Source organism: Temnothorax nylanderi, unplaced genomic scaffold, assembly GCF_030848795.1.
Source record: "Temnothorax nylanderi isolate EJ_2023f unplaced genomic scaffold, tnyl_v1.0 TNYL_tig0245_pilon, whole genome shotgun sequence".
Classification (NCBI taxonomy): Eukaryota; Metazoa; Arthropoda; class Insecta; order Hymenoptera; family Formicidae; genus Temnothorax; species Temnothorax nylanderi.
Window position 1 is genome coordinate 1 of NW_027249307.1, and position 19,732 is coordinate 19,732.

Here is a 19,732-nt window from a genome sequence, read left to right on the forward strand (position 1 = left end):
AATCCTGGTATTGATTAATAATTTGTTGAATGAAGTTAGATAAAATATTAATTAAATTTCGTACAACACACACAAGACATTTTACTTTTTAAATGAAATAAATCAAGTTATCAGTATAAATGGATGGGCTATGAAAGATTATAATAAAATTGACATGTTAAATATAATTACTACTGCTTTTTTTCGTTAATTATAAGTTTAATCAACTACCCTGGTAGAAATTTTGACTGGGCGCTTGCATGGCACTGACCAGCGTGCCACACTGCCACTTCAGGAGCTGGCATGGCACGCTGGTAAGCGCCATCCTCGAAACGTCACGTTTTGCCCGCTAGCGCCACAGATCTAATGTGATGCTGGCATGGCGCTAACATGGCGGCAGTAAGGTACTATCATAATGCAGACATGGGACTAGCGAGTTTTTAACGTGGCACGTGTATGGCGCTAACATGGCGCCAATAAGGTACAATTTCTAAATCCATATAATGCATTTATTTAAAGATTATTCATTTAATTAGTTATTTTTAACAGACTGTCAATTGAACTAATAATATTTACTACTCCTAAATTAACTACTATCTCATAAATTAGGAAACATGAAAATAAATATGTATACAATGACAAACGTGACTCTATATCAACGAGATAAAGGAAGTGGTATTAAGTTCAATAGGGTGATAAAATGACACCATTATAATTAAAAATAAAATACCTTATATTTGGCAAATAATCGCAGTCTTATTACATCGACAGTTTTACAATTATTAATTTTCTATGTTCCAGATAAAAAACAAATACTTTGTACTTCTTTTCACTTAACACTATAACTATAAGGCCTTTATTCGCGAGTACACCTAAATACATTCTAGCTCATCCTATCTTATTGTAAAAGTTCATGATAGAATTTCAGTGGTATACCCCAGTACAGAAATCGATAAAATTAAATTTTAATAAAAAATTAAAAATGGAGCAATTTATGAAATTGGAAGAAAAAACGCAATTGAGCGCATCTCGCGTCTCCCTTTGTCTATCAATGGAAAAAAAGGTAGTCGAGTGTATGTGTCCGTCGACTATTAATTACTGATTGCAGTAAGTACGCAGAAGCAGCGAGAAGACTGTACTTTAAACTAAACGAAAATAGAACGCAGAAATAGTCTCTAAGGTGCGACTCTCCGTAGGTCCTTACCCCGCAGATTTACTACAGTTCGTTTTATAAATATCATTTTGTCGAAGTCAAGTTAAGCTTGCTTGCGATATGATGCTCAGCTTCATTAGCTGAGTCATATAAATACTCATTGAAAATAATAATCAAAATAATGTTCACGATACACATTTTTAATAAATTTTAAATATATAGAACAAAATAAAGAACAAAAAACTCACTATTTGATAGTTCTGATTCTGGTTCTGGTTCAGATGTTTTTGCAGTTGGTACAATAATACTTTTTTCCGTAACATTATTCTCCAATAATTTTGACCTTACAGCCGTAAACTTCTTCTCCGACAATTTTGATGACTTCATAGCAGATTTATTTTTATCTACAATTAATATAATATAATATTAAAACCTGGATTGTGTTTAGTTGGAGTTAAGTTAAATAATATTATTCTACATTTTAAAATGCATCAAACCTGACTGACTGCAAGATTTTTTTGTGAACACAGGAATTTCATTAAAAAGATTTTTAATTTCATCTACATTTTTTTCCAACTTTTGTTGTCGGTAAACTGTCTCTGCTTTTTTTATTTTTTCTTCGTCGTCTTCCGAATCTTGCGAAAAAGCAGTCTCAGTTCGACCAAGAAGTATCAAACGATCCATAGCTTCTGTGAATGTCTCTGAAATAATTATTTTATTACATTTATTGCGATTAATTAATAGAAACCTATAAGTTAATTAGTTTACCATTTTTAATTAAAATAAAATTTTTAACTACATAAAGGCATTTACAGATCGACGCAATTTAATTATAGATTTAGAATTTAGTTTTAATTTTTGTGCATCACCATTATGTGCGTTAGCTGTGATCTGTTGGATCGAGCTAGTCTGTGAACACCTTTGTCAGTTCGGATATAATATTCATAAGGTTCTTTTATTAAAAAAAAAGGAAATATTATTTGTACATACTACATACTTGCTTGCCCAACAATGTCAATATTGTAGAATGGCCATGAGTCTGGTACTTCAGATTCTTGTTTCACCATATCGTGGAGTTCATTGATGTTCTTTTTTGTATATGGAGGAGGAAGAAACGGAACTTTTAATCTTTTTGTTTTCTCGTCTCAGTCAATCCAGGCTGAAGGGACAATATCAATTTCTTTCGTGAGACCTTTTCTCCCACGTTTAACAAATCTCACAATTTTAAATCGATAAATCATTTTTTCGCCGTCGTCGCTTTCAGACATCTGTATAAATATGTATAAATTATCCCTTACATGACACTGATGATGTTGGTCACACTTAATAGCAACAAGAAAAAATTTGGAAAAATTAGATGCAGGGCACAAAATCTAAATTAATATCGCACCGGTATAAGGCTGCGTTCGGAAACATCACCCGAGTGCACACGAGCAATACTCCGCTCTCTTTCTATCTCAGCGAGTTAGAAGGAGAAGAGAGTATACCCGTGGGTACCCGGGTGACGTTTCCGAAGCTTAACACGCGCGACACTCTCAATCAAACTCTAGTACACGGCAACACTAATTACGACGCAAAATAATACACGAAATGGTACACGCGGTTGCAAGCACGAAAAACGCGAGAAATGGTGGATTCGCGATCTCGAAATCAGGTCGCTGCCACGTAGTCGCCTGCGTCCCTTCCACGGTCGCGATCTCCAGGAGCCTGCAATCTCAATCCGCGATCCCCCGAAGCCAACGAGACTATCCCGGGGCCTCTCGCTCTCCATACCGACCACCAACACCAAAGTAAGCCTTCTCGGCAGTTAACGCGAATTATGTACGAGTCGGTACGAGCAAGAACGCGACCCGGAGGGCGGTGTCGTGGCTTTATTCACGCGAAATGTTCACGGCAACCTCACCGAAAATGTGTTCTTCTTTCACATCGGCTCGTATCCGTCCGGGCTCGGGTCTCGGGTCTCGGCAGCCAGCAGCAGATAACGGCGCGATAACCTCCAAAATTTTTACGTGCCAACGCCGGAGAACGACCGCGAAAATGCGCTCGATAGAGGAATCGATGACGTGCGACGCGCCCCTCCCAGGCGCGCGGCCCTTCGGCGCGATAGCGCGGGCCAATTAGGGACGGGCTCGCAGGCCCGCGATATATCCCCGCGCAGTGCTGTCAGCAGCGTTACGATAGATGTAGTTGTAGCCTATCAGTTCTTCTAAAACTGATTAGCGCCCAATTTAATTATTTATTATTTATTGCCGAACCAAATTATTTATTTACCATTTATTTATTATTATTTATTATTATTTATTATTTATTATTATTATTTATTATCATTTATTATTTATTATTATTTATTATCATTTATTGCCAGATAAATTAGTAGAGCCCTGCCAGCCGAAGAACCCCGGCCGCGGCAGGTGAAGGATAAAATAATCCTGTCTCAATTTTAACATACGTACATATGTTAATAATTTCTAAAACAATTAAGAAGTCGATCTAGAAGCCAAAGAGAAGAATCTCGACAGCACCTAATGTGGCGCAAGTGTGGATCGCATTAGAAACTCAGTCAAATCCAGACCTGCGCCCGTTCAATTTTATGTAAATGCCATATTAGGCGCGGACATGGCCCTGATATGGCTCTTTCCAGTTTTTTAGGATAAGGCTGTGGCGTGGCAAACTTGCATGGCGCTGACAAGTGTCGTGGCGCTGGCAAGGCAATTTCTACCAGGGTAGCAACTATTAAATATTTCCTATTCTGCTTTTGTTTATGATAGATACATATTATCAAAATTTCTGAGTATTGCACTTTTCTGATATCAGTTCATGTAATTTTTGTAATCCCCGAGAGAGGCAAAACGCAAACCTTAAATATTAAATATTAAAGAATTTTTGGATAAAAGAAAGAAAAATAAAGTGACACATACTTAAATTTTAATATATTTATTTGCATTATTTTTATGCTGTTAACTTGATTCATATATATGTCTATATACACTTTATGCATGTCTAATATTATTTTTATAGATTTATTATGTTACGAGTTAGAACAAAATGTAATTTGTCACTCATTGATACGGCGTACAGCAACGCAGTAATACTACATTAACACTACATTAATCCGTAAAATAGATCGACATGAAGTAGAAAGACGTATAGATAAAAGTAGGAAGACATATATCTAAATTATATAGTAACGCACAAAGTGACATTTAAATTACGCGCACAAAATGATTACAAATGGCTAATTTCGCAAGCAATAAATAACAAATAAATAATGGGTTATTTACCTAATGGTTGCTTCGTCTCTCTCTTACTCGATGTCTTTTCGAGTCGCCTTCTCCTCTCAAGTCCCTCTGTTTTTTTTTTTGTTCCTTTTGTGGCACTCGCCCAACACTCGTGAAAACGCGGTTACTTACGCACTAATCACGAAAAGGCGATTATCGCGCAATTCGGGTGATATATTCTATCATCCGAAAAATATTGCGTGAGATAACAATTTGCAATATCCAGCCCTCATCGCTTTGGTACTAGATGTAAACGAATAAATTGTGCGAAATACTTGTTTCAATAAACATCCCTTTGGTACATTATGGATTGTTAATTAAAAGATTTAATTAAGAGATTTTATTAATCATGCAGATGTTCGATATCGTAAGGGACGATCATATTTCGGAAGGATAATACGATGCTACACAGAGAGCTGCTCGCGTATATCGATTACACACTCCGTGCTCGATCCGAAAATGATGGGCAAATTGCATTTCGATTGGCGAAAGATTCGAAGCAGACGTAAGATATGTATGAATTTATGTGCCGTTAGTAAAATAATTTTATCGTCCGTAAATGTTAAGTAACGGAACAACAATTTATAATTCTCATTTCCTATCGCTTTCGATAAATAGATATCGTTTTGATATATTTATGAATTGAATCACGAGAGTTGCGCGGGACAATATCGTTTAATTATTTGTAGAAAATGATCACGTTTAGCAATTTCTAATACTCGTTGCGATCGCGTTCCGAGGAGTAATGTAACGACACATGTTCGTTACATTACCTGCTCGAGTCTCGCCGCGCGCGCGAATGATTACAAGGTGAACGCGCGTTGTATAGTAGGTATGCCGTACAAAAAAATAAACAAAAGCTCGGCCAGGTACCGTGCGTCGTCTACCAACCAATTCGTCATCGCTGTACGAAATACGTATTTAACCCTTGAATGCCCCACCTCTCAAGAATCTCGTAAATGACACATGGGGTCTAAAAGACCCCAGCATGAAAAATGTCTCCTTACTCATTGATTTTTTGATATTTAGTTATGAAAATTATTTTCAATGTTGTTCAAGGCTTAGAAAAGAGAATAAAATGCTTATATTGTTAAAATTTCAATTTCAACATAGTATAAAAAATTAAGTAAACTGAGTACTGCTAAGTGTACAAGCGGGTAGGTCAATCACTCAACTTTCATCAATGGGAGCATGAGCTCCATTTTTGGGGGAAACATTTGAAAATATATCGATCTAAAGGGTTGGGGTCCGCTGGACCCCAGGGTGGCATTTAAGGGTTAATGACTCTTTTAATATGATGCATATATTTAATATTACATTATTAAATATTATACCACACAAATATTTATTCCTTATATATTTCAGATTACTTTCAATGAATTAACTATTATCATACTATTTAATGTTTATTTAAAGAATAAAGGTTTGCTCGAAAAAGTATTCGCGTAATATAAATTTGTTTATATATTATTCTTCTATTGATACCTTTTGCCAAACTTTTAAGTCTCAAGAGCAATAAACCGATCTTAATAAATCAAGAATTTTTCTAACGATAATATTTTATAACAAGTCTAGACAAATGTCCGGCATAAAGATGCGTCGAGATATATTTTTCTTTGATTCCTTAAAATTAATTCTTTTTTAAAGACGCAAAATATAGAAAAAAACAATAGGTAATAAATACAAGTTTCATTTTTTGATCACAAAATAACGATTATTTTTATTCTGTAAATTTAAATTTAATGTTGGTGTGCTTAATGATTTTTTTCAAAGTTTAATTATTCATTTAAATTTTTATTAAAATGGAATTAGATACTTTATAGATATTTAATATATGTAAAAAATTTGCTATAATCAACTTATTAATATCAATTAATTGATGTATGTGTGGTACCTGCACGTAAAAAAATGACCAAATCAGTTGAGTAGACAGAGAATTAATATCGTTTTTAAAAATTATATAGTATAGATGACATATCGTACATATGTAAGCGCCGTTATGGATCTTAAATGTAGAACTTTATGCGGAACTATCATTAGCTAATTTTGACAATTTTTGATAAAACTAGTGTAGTCCCGACATTTTCAATACATTGAAATTTTCCGCTCAATCTGCAAAATACGCCATTAAATTGACGTACGATAATTGTATGACATCTTGATTGACGCCAATAGCTTCAATATCAATACGCCTTATCTGTATTTGTCATCATGTAAATCTTAACAATCAATCATGCGATCTTATTAAGGAAACCTCGGCGAAGCCTTTTACAAGCCTTCCTGAAATTCCTTCGCTTCTTCACAATGACGGTCCTTGATACTAAAGCCGTTAGCAGCCGTGTCAAATCGACCGTCAGGCACTTACATCTTACGCGTACCTATAACGAACATGCAATGTATATGTGCTCGGCCAATCGCGTGCAAATTTATTCCGAATGCACAAGTGCATCATTTTGAAATGCATTCCCTGCGCGAGTAAAGCCATCAGCAGACGATAAACAATGTCAATTGTGAACTGTTAATTTCAAAGTAAATGAGCTCGTTTATTAAATATCCAAATGTAAATAAATTCAGCGTATCGTGTTGATCTAAATCTGAATGACTTTAGTAAGTTCAAATATTACAGAAAATGATATCTGTATTGTCAATAATAAAAATTAACGGCATACTTGTATCTATTAACATTAATTTAGATTATACGGAATTTTTTGTGTCAGTTTGAATTTCTTGTACATTAATTGTGCTGATCAACATAATAATTCATGCTGTCGAAAAAAATGGACAATAAAATAAAAGTATCGACGTGAAACGCGATAGTCAAGTATTCTAATCATTTAAATTTTAAATCAATTCAAATAACTTTAAATAGTTTAAGCAATATAATCAATATTCGGTAATTATTTACAAAAGGGACATCCTCCCCGATGACCTTGACCTTGACATATGTTATCAAGGTCACCCTCCTGAGTGACCTTCAGAAGGTTTTAGCCGGCGGTCATTGTTCGTTAAAAAGTTATAAACAAAAAAAGTTTGAAAAATACAGTAGCTATTTTAAGTATTGGAAGGCATAAATGACTAATATATATGTCGAAATAGTTCACGCATACACTTTCCACGCGAAACGAGGTGCCACATAGGTTAGATGACGCGCTTTAAAAGTATTTAAGTGTTAAAGCGCGTCACTAACCTACATAGGTTAGATGACGCGCTTTAAACACTTAAATACTTTTAAAGCGCGTCATCTAACCTATGTAGGTTAGTGACACGGTTTAAACACTTAAATACTTTTAAAGCGCGTCACTCTATATATAATGTTTCATTATGTATGTATATATGAACGAGCTTGTAAAGCGCGCCACGAACCCATGTGACAACTCGTCTCGCGTGAAAAGTGTATGCGTGAACTATTTCGACATATATATTAGTCATTTATGCCTTCCAATACTTAAAATAGCTGCTGTATTTTTCAAACTTTTTTTGTTTATAACTTTTTAACGAACAATGACCGCCGGCTAAAACCTTCTGAAGGTCACTCAGGAGGGTGACCTTGATAACATATGTCAAGGTCAAGGTCATCGGGGAGGATGTCCCTTTTGTAAATAATTACCCAATATTCTTTTGTAGGGGAGACCGGGGCTAGTTGTCACACTTTTCAAATACTGATTTTTAAAAAAATGTTAGCAATATTTTATAATATCGTATACTACTTTATAATGTAGCTACATCCTTTAGGTGTAAGAAAAAAAATATTAGACTTGTATATATTTATACACAAAAAAGTTATTTAATTCTAAGCAAAATCGCGACAACTTACCCCATACCCAGAGTTGGTTGTCACATAACTCTGGATTGATTGTCATGTATCTTTGATTGTCATGTAGAGGAAATAGTTCCTGTTTTAATATTTTATTAAAGTTAGTGCCAGTTTTTGGTAAATTTAACTTAATAATATATTGCAGCATGAATTAAACGAAAAATTAATAATTTTCATAAACTTTGTAATATAATTCTCATAAACTTAGAGTAAATGAAAGAATAATAATTCTCATAAACTTTGTAATACTTTCATAATCTTTGAGTATAAATAAAAGAATAATAATTCTCATAAACTTTGAATCCCATCTCATTTGAGACAACTTACCCTGAACGGTCATTTTGAACAAAGAAAATTATATTTATAAACTATGTTGCAATGGCGGTTAACTAAATACAGGAAAAATTATCTAAAACTATAATATTTCTTATGACCAAAAAGAAATTACGACTAGTAATTCCAAAAACCAACGGAACAATAAAAATATAGAGGCAAGAAAAATTTACTCACGACTTCCAATTTTTAAAAAGTGCTCGTAAATATCACAATCGCGATGTTTTTGAAACGAGCTATTTCGTACACCCGACTAACACGATAGGAGCAACCTACACTATAAAGAAGAATATTCCACTCAATCTATTAAGTGAGATATAAGCTTTGTGACAACTTACCCGTGTGACTTCTAGCCCCGGCGGTCTCCCCTATGCAATATTCGATTTGCATTGCTCGTTATTAATATAACGTATTCTACGTATTTGAATTTCCTTCAATAACTTCCTGTTTGTCAGTTCATCCATTTCAACTTCATCACTCATTGCTCTAGCGAAATGCACGTGGCTTATAACGTGCTCACGCGCAGAATATTTCACATTCGTCTTTTTCTTTGTCGTATATCAATTACATATTATTTCCATTCTCGAGCGCTGCTAATAACTCGCGAAATATAGCAATTTATATTTTCCATTTAATAACTTAATACGTTAATCATTGGGTAAAGTTTGCATTATTGTTACATAAGAATATAATTTCGAATAACGAGTTTATACAAAATTTTCATGTTACTTAATTTAGGCAACTTATCCGCAGATTATAAATTTGCAGCCAATTTTGCAATAGGCAGATAAAGATTATTATTCAGCAGTCGCTATAATTTTTAAATATAATTGTATTAATATTAACATTTTTATTGGCTTATATATCAAAATTAACTAATTAACAAATATTCATTATTAGATTAAGGTTAGATTAGATTTAAAAAAAGTTATTAGATTTTATTTAGATTATTCGAAATAATCTTGAGAAGAGTAGGGGAGACCGGGGCTAAACAGTCCGTTTTTTTTCGGTGCCGATTTTTAACAACAAAATAAATAATTGTAGTTAAATGTGGTATACCACTGTAAAGAGTGAACCTTTAGCTACAAAATTTATATAGGAAATTTTTGTCTACGTCGCTTTGTTTAACCGGTATAGAGCAAAAACGACAACGGTGGAAAAATTGAAATCTCAAAAATGCCGGGGTATAACAGTCTGCACTGCATTTTCAATACATATACGTACATCTAATCCTAAAAAATAATAGGATACATGCAATAATTGTTTTTTAAGAGAAAAATATAAAAATTTATTTAAAATTTTTATGCGAAACATTATTAAAAAATAGTTACGAGGGTTCCTCTTTCCGCAGAAGTCACTCGCCCGACTTGTTTTACTCCTCGACGTTCGATGACTCTATTCGGTATCTGAACGGTTGTAATTCCCGTCTCATCCATATTCCATATGCAATGAGCCCGAAAATGCCTTGGAAATGCACCCGGACTGCTTACTGACGGATTAACCCCAAACACAAGTTTCAGGTTTGATCGCCCACGAAATATTAGACATCAACGATAATGAAAAAACTACACTGGATTCGTGTTCAGCATGCATTACTCTTTATAATCACGTATCTCGAGATTTGGAGAGCAAATATTATTGCAGATATTACAAAATTTCCACGCGCAGAAAATGTAACTTTCACCTTTCGAAAACACGTTTGCCCTCGTAAAAATCATAACACGGCAGGTAACCTGCCGAAACTCCGTTGGTCACATGGGTACTATAAGCAGCGTTTACAATGTTAATAGCGAGTTCGCACAATATACAGGTTCCGAGATATTTGATTAGACGTATTTACCCCGTAGACGTTTTAGCCCCGGTCTCCCCTACGCGAGTACACTAACTAATCACGTACATTTGTATCACTTGTTGATACACTAATGGTTATTAAGTTATTTTCTTTATGGAAGTTATATGATAATGCGCTATGATTATGCATCACGCATATTATTATCATTTGCATTTAATCGTCGTTCGTGTTTCATACGAAGTGTAGATATCGTAAAACGCCGGGATAAATATTAATAAAATATTCGCTTTACATAGCGTATTTATATTTGGTAAAAAGACGGCGGCGGGAATATTATCTTAAAATATACTTAAATTGCGTCTCAACGATTCGAGTTATTTTAATGATTTCTGATGCAATATGTGCTCGCAAAAAACCACCAGATGCGTTCCGATAGCGGCGCATAGTACAAGCACGTGTACCTTGATCCGCGATCAAACGCGCAACGGTTAACATCTCTCAGCTGTCAATTGCGCGGATTGCAATGTCGCGTGTGTTCGTCCGTACGACGTTCCGTAAAACACACTCGGATCGCAATTACATACGATTACGAGCGATCGCGCGTACAATGTGCCCCGTAATGTTTAGGTGGCATATATCCTGAATGGGGCGAGGAAAGGCAAAGGGGGCCTCGCGGGGCCTCGACATCCGCCCATTGGCCACCTGCGAAAAAGCGACGCGACGTGCGAGGACATGCGGGTCCTATCTCCTTTTCACGGAGGATAATGCATACGTGTACATCTGAATACTCAATTAGGTCGAGCGCATTCGTACCCTTACTCCGCATAATTAATAGCGGACCGTTGGGAGACGCACCTTCGGCTTCTCGCGACGATATACCGGCAGATTGTGGGTTATTTAGCGAGTGCGACGCTATCGCCGCATTGCATCTGCAACATCATGATACATAATGCGCGGACGACGCGGTTGCACGCGGGAAATTTATACGCGGACATCAATAGCCACGCAAGAAAATTAAACGCAAACACATAATTCTTTTGTTTTAATATGATCAGTCTAAGGATATCAGTGAATAAGCTGGTTAAAAAATTTCGAATTGAAAAAAGCGAGATAATTGTAGAATGCATGGGAAATTGTAGGTTGCGCTCCTAAATATTTTTAAATAATCATGTAAAAATTTCGAGATTTTTATCGTTGTTACTATATGTATATTAGCCTAACTAAGTAATCTCTCATTAATATCCAAAATATTAATCTTGATATGAGAACTCTCGACAGTTTATATTTACGGAAGATTAATAATCCCCGGTGGTAGCGTACACGACTCTGTACATATTGATAGATAATCGACGAAAGCTTTATATGACATTAAGATGTAATCGACGCTAGCAAATAACCAGCATGATTTTGGCCCATTAAAGGCGATTATTTACTTTCGTCCGTTTAGTGTCGGTCGCAGAATTTCCTGCGGTACAAATTACTTTCATCACTTTAATGCCGTGCAGAATTTCCTTTGGACATAAATTACTTGCATCAATTTAATATCGGGTGCTCGCTTATTAAAGAATATTTATCAATCTTAAACAGCATACTCAAAAAAATTGCATAACCCGCATTATGCAAAAATTTCACAAGCATAAATTACGTATCCATCAGACATATCAAATATCCCGCATAATATTTCCGCGTTACTTTTATACGTTAATCGTAACACTGGATGATTTATTCTTTAAATAAAAAAAAAGCATATACTTTTACAAATGTTCAGTCAATTTTAAGTAAACTGATAAATTAAGTCATTTCGCATTCTCAAGTAACAATTCATATTGCGTGCCAATTACGACATACGGTTATAGCCTACAAACAGCGCATTATTATCTCCATTATTTTTTACGGACACGTTCAAAAGCGAAGTTGATTTTCTTACGGTATCACGCGCTTATTTTCAATGTTCTTTTTGTTAACTGACCACATCCTAATGTTCGTTCCGCGCAATTTAGCGACATACCACCGGCGACTTGGACCGTGACGAATGGCGTAAATTAAGGATAATTAAAGAAATTATTGCAATTACCGCGGCCAATCCGCCACGTAGTACACTGTTGCGTTGATATCTGATAAATATAATCTCATTAAGCTTCGGTAAAAATTTAGCAACGTATACTTGATAAAGAACATATCACTGCCGTCGTATCTAATTATCAAGGGAATTGAACATTTTTCTCCAATAAGGATGTCAAGATATTAATAATTCTTAGATTTCTTAGAAATTTTAGAAATAGAATATAAATCCTTTACTTTTTATTTAAACTTAAAAAAAGTCTCTTATCTGAACAAAGTTTTTAATTGAGAATTAGCAAGATATATATTCAAAATAGGAAAAGAAATGTTAATTCAATTTTCCTTGAGGAAAATCCTATTGATTCGAGATAAATCGAATATCAAGAAATACGTTTGGAGGTGTGCAAGATATGAGAATGATAATCAAACTAGTATATGGTTTTAAACGGAGCAAGACGTGTAATTACACTCGTCGCCTTACGTGCCGACTTGCTCTTCCCGTAATATAAGCAGCAGCTGTCGTTAGTATCATTCACGACAATGTTTGATTATTATATTAAACCCGTTTACCGCCTGTAATTGCCGCGGTGCATCGTCACGAGCATTTACCGAGAAAAAACTGATATGCAACTCTGATGGTCACGTCTCCTCCGCTGGAGGACATTGACGAAGGCATTTTGTAGGCGTCGCAAGAAGTTAATTTACTTATATCAGTATGATTACAAAGCAATATATTTTCTGATGGGGCAAAAATAATTTTAGATAATGACGAAACAGTGCTCGTAACGTACAAATCACCGTTATAATAGTCGTAAATACGATTTAATGAGATTGTAAATACGATTTAATGAGATTGTAAGATCAATTAACGAAACACGTATCGTTGCAAGTTGATCGAGGTAAATGGAGCGAATCAATGTTGGAGTTAACTGCACTTCGAAAGGAAAAGAAAGTTAATTCGCGTCACTGATAAGAACGTTACATGTACACGCGCGTTTAATCGTGATATCGGACAGAGTGGAGTTATGGTCGCTCTATGGTTTTGCTGAAGAAATAAGAACGGAAAAGTGACAAATCGAGCGACGAATTGCTTCAATAAGTGTTACTGTACGACATCCAGTTTTATGCTGTAAACTGGCGCGTCGTAAAATAGCGTTATTTAGAGGTTCAATTAATTTCACCCGGTCGAACGAGTCCTCTAGACGTCTGGACTACCTCGACGACACGCCTGAAGCAGGCGGAATGCACATTATACATTATATGTATTATTGTTCAGAAAGAAATAGAGCGGTTTATATGCAGCGATGCTGCAGATCGATGATCATAAAATACATGAAATTCGTGTCATGACGTCAGGCAAGACATTTTCTCGAAGCTATTTGGAAGATACAAGAAAAGAGAGAAAGGATGATCATAATTTCTTTTTAATTAGGGTAAATTGAGGAGAGACGCCACGTGGGGAGAGATGCCACATTTCTTATATCTTCCGGTATGTAACAGCGACATCTATATTTTTGACATTTTTCGATAAAGGCGCCGACGCTTAGAAAAACATATCAATGCCGGTCGGCTGTGACATCGCGTGTCGTGTTTCTAAAGTATTAAAGCCAATTTCGCCGAAAAAGTTACGCAAAAGTTTCACGCAAGTGACATACGGATGCCGATTACAAGCGTAGCGGAGATATAACAAAGTAAGTGACTATTTTACGTGTTATGTGGTTTCTTCTCAACATGTTTACACAGTATTTTTGCCAAGTTATGTTCGTGGTGTGTTATCTGTGAAGTGTGGCATCTCGTCCACAAGATAAGGAGAGATGCCACATCAAGAGGCATTCGTTTTGATTGTTCTGTATGACATGTTTTTTGCATTTCCTACTGTTGGAAATGCAACATCAGGCTTCTCAGCTTGCGGAATTTTTCCCCTGAACCCGAATATTATCCCTGATTATTTTTTTGCCATGTCTGATTTGATTTAAACTGCTCCCCTATCAGTTCTTCCTACTGAAACTCAAACTCAAACTGGATCTCAGCTTTCAGTCATGCCAGAGAATAAAGAAAGTCCAACAAAAGCTCTTGAGACAGTGCATCCAGTTCCAAAACTGCCAATCTCAACTGTAAAACGTAAACAAGTAGCATGTGTCTTGACATCTCCTGAAAATTTAAAGCATAAAAAAAACTTCAAATCCTGCCCTGGTAAAAGGAGTAGCAAAAAAGCGCAAAATAGCTACTGATTCAGCATCGTCTCCTCGCCAGGATCTATCCTTAACGCCCATTGAAGATGAAAGCAACAAGTGCATAGAATGTTTGGAAATTTATTTTACTACTAAAAATAAAGCAGACTGGATTAAGTGTCCTTCATGCCTAAAATGGCTTCACGAGACATGCACTATGTACTCTCCACACTGCAATAATTGTGGAAAAGAAAATATACGCAAAAAACGTGTCAGCAAGGCAAAATAATTATGTGGTATTTTTCCTTTATAGTGTGGCATCTCTCCCACAGGTTGTGGGAGAGACGCCACTTTAGCCACTTGTCGTTTATTATTTTTTATCTCATACTGTTATGTATGGAAACTTTATTTTTGTTCTTTTTTGTATAACAGAGGGTACGTACTTTATAATAAAAAATTAATTGTTTTATTTTATTCAAATACCTAATTTTTATTGCCACTTTAACGAATGGGGTGGCGTCTCTCCTCAATTTACCCTATGTGATGTAAATAAAAAACGAGCTTTAGTTTTCATTATCAAATACGATATATATGTGTTTTTAGTCTTATTCTTCTTAGATTAGTATTTTGTTTCTATACTTTTCCTAAAATATTTTTCGCAATATTGGTCACAAAAAGGTGTGTATATAAATATATATGTAATGTGTAAATGTATGCGAGTGTCCGTATTATAGATTATAGTGTATTGAACTCGGACTCGTGGGTTTGTTGAGCCCAAACGACTGCGTGGATCAGCCATCTCTGCGGATGTCCGCGTTTTCTTTTTATTTTTTAGGCAAAATGGTAACCTTCGCGATATCTATTACACGTTTAAAGTAACAGTATTTTTGCGAAACCTTCTTTTAATGCATAACTCTCGCCAAAAGCTGTGAATTACTGGAACTTAAATATGTACTTACTTACATACATGTACGTATATGTATGCGCTCTCATAATAATAGGTTGTACGCATGATTAAATATGCACAACCGAGCTAAATGATTCGTACCGAAAAATGTACATCGACATTCGCGAGCTACGTTCATTTCTGTGGCTGTTTGCACGAAATCTCTCGAGAATCGCCCCACGACGAGACGAAAACGCGAAACTCGGCCGGAGCGGAGTAAGGACTATAAGGAGGAGTGAGGACGGATGCGAGAGACGCGGCGGAGAGACAGCTGATATACATGGGATAGGCAGGGCAGAGCCGTGCACCAGGGGTTGTCATTAACTGGGAGCTCACTCGGGAGATAACTACTACCTGCCACCACGGCGGGGCTCATTTTCCTCGCTGACCTCCTCCTCTCCTCCCCTCTCCCTCACTCCGCTCGGGGGAGTTGCTTCGGCTCATTACAAAAAGCACGTGAGCCCCGGCTGCTGCTGCTGGCTATTTATTTCCGAATGGTGCATATCACTTTTCGTAATGGGCCTCGCGAAATTAAAAGTATGCCCTCCGGCGCCGAATCGCGCGCACGCACACACGCGCCCATATCGGATACATCGCGATAAACTCGCCTCCTCTTCTATCCCTCCGCGCGTCTTCAATCTCGAGACCTCGCGAGGTGCCCGGCCTCTGAAGCATCGACGACCCTGGGCTATTAAGATCCAATCGTATCTTTTTTTTTCTTCCTTTTCGCGGGCGCCGCGAACATTGATAATGATTCTCGAAAGTTACTTAAATGTCGTGCGCACGGCGAGCGACGTCGCGCCGCGGATGTAAGTACCGTAACGTGTGGTACCGCTCGTTAAAATTCATGCTGTATGTCGTCATGCTGAGGGACGGAACGATGCTCGAGGTACTTCAGGAAGTATTCAGCAGAATTACGATGCAATAAACGTGAAATATCGCGAATTATATAAAATGCGTTAAAGAATATTAATTTGAAACCGATTATGTTTTATTCTTTTAATATAATTCTCCATAAGTCGCTCCTCTACTCGGACATTAGGAATTTATTACTATGTTATATTTCGCCGATCTACTCTCGACAGTTGCATTCTGTATTTTTATTTCTCTTGCGACGCGATTAAAACAAACGTCTTGTTTCGTTGTTATTCAAAATATCAAGTTTTATGTAGCAATTTCAGCTCTACGAGCCTCGTATGCCGTCAATCAGCCGCGTTTATTATTTTCTTTAATTACGAGCCAGCATATGTTGAAGGCTCGCAGGAGGGTCAAGGTTCATCGGGCAGCCTCCTCCGCGGACAGCTGTGTTTCGGCCCATTAGCAAAGTACCCGCGTACCAGGACGTGTTTGTTGAGCCTTTCTTCTTTTTTTTTTTTTTAGTGCTTCTTATGCACATATATGGCGGCGGTAAGGGTGAACAAGGGAAATGAAATTTCGTCAGCTAATTGAGTTTAAGCATGCGAATGCCTTTCCCGACAGCGGTACAGGTGTTTCCGCGGGTTAATGCGACTTGGAAACGCCCGTTCAACGCAAGAACAAATAGGATATGGGTAATATCCTTAGCTCTCACAGACACGCCCTCCCGATACTTTTAACGTTTTCTTTATAACTATGCGTAATTATCCACGAACCTGGTGTGTCTCAGTGTGAAGTACCTCGAGGTAAATTTTAATCCTTTCTAATTAAGTCATGTAGATAATTCAAACGGTTGCACTTGTATCCTGTTTTCTGACTTTATTTATATGCGTATACACTTATTGTGTGCGATATAAGAAAAATAATATTTATAAATTAACATGTAATTTTATTTAGATTAAACTTTACCAAAATTATTACGTCTGCTTGCATTCCTGTAATATTTTAATAATGTAATACTTATTTTACTTTCATACGTTGTTCATTAAATAATTATTGTTTTTCATGAAAGAAAAAAATAATAATTATTGTTAAATAATATCCGGATTTAGTTACGTCTCTTTGATGCAGATTCCACTACGTGCTCCTCTGTGTATTTCCGAAGCTAACAATTATTTTCTACATTATGTATTACGTTCCACATTAAATGTGTTATCGAGAGCAAGAGGTAAAAACAAAGTAGTGCTGGCAATCGCCTTCGCCGGGAGATTAACGTATTATTTATGCTAATTCTATTAGCCTTGCAACAGTGCATCCGATAATATCAATTCAGCCGTTTCATCGCGCAACTCGCCGCGCCGTGCCGCGCCGCGCTGCGCCGATATGCCGTCTCCCCCCGGAGCGCGTTACAAGTAAGATTATAATTTCTAATGTTGAGCACCGACACACACGCATAGATAAATTATAGATACACGGGTAATTTTACTCTGTTTGTGGAAACGCGCGATGCGACGGCCGACTTAGAACACGGGGCAATTCACACGTGCCAGTTCGACGATTATTATCCTCGTAAATACGTTAATTTACGAACTCATTTGCGAATGAAAATAGCAGCCATTTGCATAAACGACCATCCTAGTACCAACTGTGCGAGAGGAAGGAAGAGCGTGCAAATTCTTTATTCCGATAGCAATATTTCTATGCAATATATTTCATCTGAAACTAAAATTTTATAAACGCGTCATTTAACGAGATACCGAAGTGCTCGGATGTCTACATAGCCTTTTAGGAAAAACTAATTAGTCGGAATATGCGTGTATTCCTCTAACTTTATTGCGGTTGTGGCAACACGATCATTATAATTTAATGGAAGATTAATGGAGGTTTTTTACACTTTGTAATATGTTTTGCAACAAGCGCGATGACGAAACAACGATAAAATATGGAAATTATTCTATTATCGTTACTGTACTACTTTTTCGTCTGGAAACTTAATAATTAAATGTTTAATGTCAATTGCGTCATAAAATTAATGTTATAAAATAGACATGATTAAGGAAGATCTATATTGTAGTAGACCTTCTCTCGCAAGATTTTATTCTATTAAAATAGCTTTCTTCGGACTTGTCGACCTCCGGTCTATATCTCTACGGTCTATATATAATTCTCGGCGTTCCATTTATATCCACCATGTATACTGTACAAATAGGCCTTTACAGAGGCTCGTTTGTCGCGACAGATCGTTCGCGAGCGATCGCCTGGACAAACAGGCCTGACGTGCACGCGATAGAAGAACGTATGCAAGAACGAACATACGCGAGGCTTATCCGCGCATAGACCAGACATCGAGGAATCGCCGAGTAACGCGATTAAAGACGTGAGTCCCGCGAGTTTATCGGCGCTCGAACGTCTTCATCAAGCGGGCTAGCAACCAATCGGGCGAGATATACTCGCGTAGAAAAAGTGGACGAATCGAAGCACGAGGGATGAAAGCGAAGGGAAGGAGGAGAGGGAGGGCAGATGAACTCGATCGATCGAGCGAGCGAATTGAGGAGGACGAGGCACTGAAGAGGGTACTTAATGATACTTGCAGTGAGATACCTGCGAGACGCGAGGTATCGGCGAACAATTATCGCAAAACGACAATCGCTGTTCGGCCTCGTTCGCCAGAGTGGAAATCGACAGCCGGACGGAGATCGGCGCAAGAACTCGCGTCTGACGTGTCGTCGTCAATGGCGCGCGCGCCTCCCTCTTTTATTCATGAAGAGAGATGGCCGGCATTGGCAGTTTCGATAATCTTTACGGGTGCTTTCTTATACCGCCGCGGCCGGGGAGAGAGAGTCCGTGCAGCGTGCAGACTCCTCGATCCTATAAGGGCCCGCGACGAAGAAAAATCTTACTCCGGATTCCGCGAAGGTCGCCGCGTTTAGATCGAACACCTGTGCGGGACTTTTATGGTGCACTCCTCGACGGAAGTGGACAGTCCGCGGAATATAAAAAGGGATCGTTAGATTGCGCACGTTAGGATGTTCTTTCCCGCGGGCTCGGGTCGACGTCGTGTTCTTCTTCGGGAACACGGATCTCGGGATATTTTACAAGACTTACAAGTCACGAAACACGACACGGTGGAACGAGATAGCAGGGAGATATGAATAAATTTTTGCAGTAATAAAACCTGAATGGTGTAAAACAGGATCGTTTGCTACGCTTCGTGTTTAATAATAGAATTAATTGAATCATCTTAGTCTATATGAGTCGTGATTTTTTAATCCTTCTATCTTGTCCAAAATTTCATTCCGAACAATTCTTCTTACTTAGAATTTTATATTTTGTATTGTTCGTTTATAGTA

The 19,732-nt window shown here is 37.1% G+C and overlaps 1 protein-coding gene and 1 long non-coding RNA gene across 2 annotated transcripts in view; one reads left to right on the forward strand and one right to left on the reverse strand.

Moving 5' to 3' along the window:
* Positions 1–694: 694 nt before the first annotated feature.
* On the reverse strand, positions 695–3,333 carry LOC139779849 (uncharacterized). Its single transcript, XR_011720034.1, has 4 exons — positions 3,036–3,333; positions 2,130–2,400; positions 1,630–1,833; positions 695–1,536 (listed from the first exon to the last, which is right to left on the reverse strand). It is a non-coding gene; the product is annotated as an uncharacterized lncRNA (long non-coding RNA).
* A 1,433-nt stretch (positions 3,334–4,766) lies between these two features.
* LOC139779842 (aristaless-related homeobox protein) overlaps positions 4,767–19,732 on the forward strand; it is a 65,280-nt gene continuing 50,314 nt past the window's right edge. Inside the window, exon 1 of the mRNA XM_071718322.1 lies at positions 4,767–4,915. Coding sequence (XP_071574423.1) covers positions 4,870–4,915 — 46 coding nt within the window. The 5' untranslated portion in view covers positions 4,767–4,869. The remainder of the gene's footprint in view (positions 4,916–19,732) is intronic.